Source organism: Poecilia latipinna, unplaced genomic scaffold (genome assembly GCF_001443285.1).
Source record: "Poecilia latipinna isolate Pla-1442-1.1 unplaced genomic scaffold, P_latipinna-1.0 Scaffold3495, whole genome shotgun sequence".
Classification (NCBI taxonomy): Eukaryota; Metazoa; Chordata; class Actinopteri; order Cyprinodontiformes; family Poeciliidae; genus Poecilia; species Poecilia latipinna.
This window is the reverse complement of record NW_015116111.1, coordinates 7,236-8,169: the sequence shown is the minus strand read 5'-3', so window position 1 is coordinate 8,169 and position 934 is coordinate 7,236. Positions and strand designations below refer to the sequence as shown.

The 934-nt window shown below is 42.0% G+C and overlaps 1 protein-coding gene across 1 annotated transcript in view; it reads right to left on the bottom strand.

Annotated features, from left to right (window-relative positions):
* Window positions 1–934, bottom strand: part of LOC106941093 (vasodilator-stimulated phosphoprotein-like) — a gene marked incomplete at its 5' end in the record, with an annotated part of 16,328 nt that overhangs the window by 8,178 nt on the left and 7,216 nt on the right. Inside the window, 3 exons of the mRNA XM_015024033.1 lie at window positions 224–236; window positions 362–646; window positions 735–783. Of these exons, the coding sequence (XP_014879519.1) occupies window positions 224–236; window positions 362–646; window positions 735–783 (347 nt within the window). The remainder of the gene's footprint in view (window positions 1–223; window positions 237–361; window positions 647–734; window positions 784–934) is intronic.

Here is a 934-nt window from a genome sequence, read left to right as displayed (position 1 = left end):
CAGAGGGGCCAGAGAGGCTTTTCTTAAGAAAAGCCTCTCTGGCCCCTCTGTGGTGCCTACAAGCTCAATGATGTGATATTGTGTGGTCAAAGGAGCGTAGCCTGCATTGTGTTTGTGGTTCAACACAGCACAGCTCCAATGTGGCTTCCAAACAGCTGCAATCTGTTTGCAGTTTGCAGCTGCTTGGGTGTGTTAGGTTTGTATGCATCAGGGTTTGTTTAACCTCTGTCATGGATCTGTTGTGGAAATACAGTGGATAATACATAGAAAAATGTACCAAAAATAAAGGAGATTGCACTTTTTTGTTAATTCCATCTAAGTCAGAAAACTCTGACTTTTTTTTACACACAGACTTTATTACATCCAGTGTGATGTCTCTACCTTTACTGTTTTCCGTAATTTAGCTCCTGCAAGGGCGGAAGCAAGATCACTACCGCCCCCTTGACCTCCAACTTTTCCACTTCCTCCTGCAGGGGGTGGAGGTGGTGCAGGTGGGACTGCACCACCAGAGGGAGGGGGTGGAGGTGCTGGTGGGGTTGGAGCTGGAGGAGGTGGTGGTGGAGCTGGAGGAGCAACTGGCGAAGAGGCGGGGGTATCTGACCGCTTTTGCTCTCTCTCTAGCTGCTCCTGCTTTTGTCGCTCAAGTCTGAACAAAAAGAAAAGCTTAAATTATGCTCTATAATTACAAAGTTTAATGAAAATATCAAACACATGACTGTTCTGGATAGTTGAACCTTTTCTGCTCTTCAAATTGTTGAGGAGATGGTCCATTGTTAGCAGAACCTGTGAGAGAGTTATTACATCAATTTAACATATACATACATATGTAGACACACACACACACACACACACACACATATATATATATATATATATATATATATATATATATATATATATATATATATATGTAACCCATGTTAATTTAACAAAT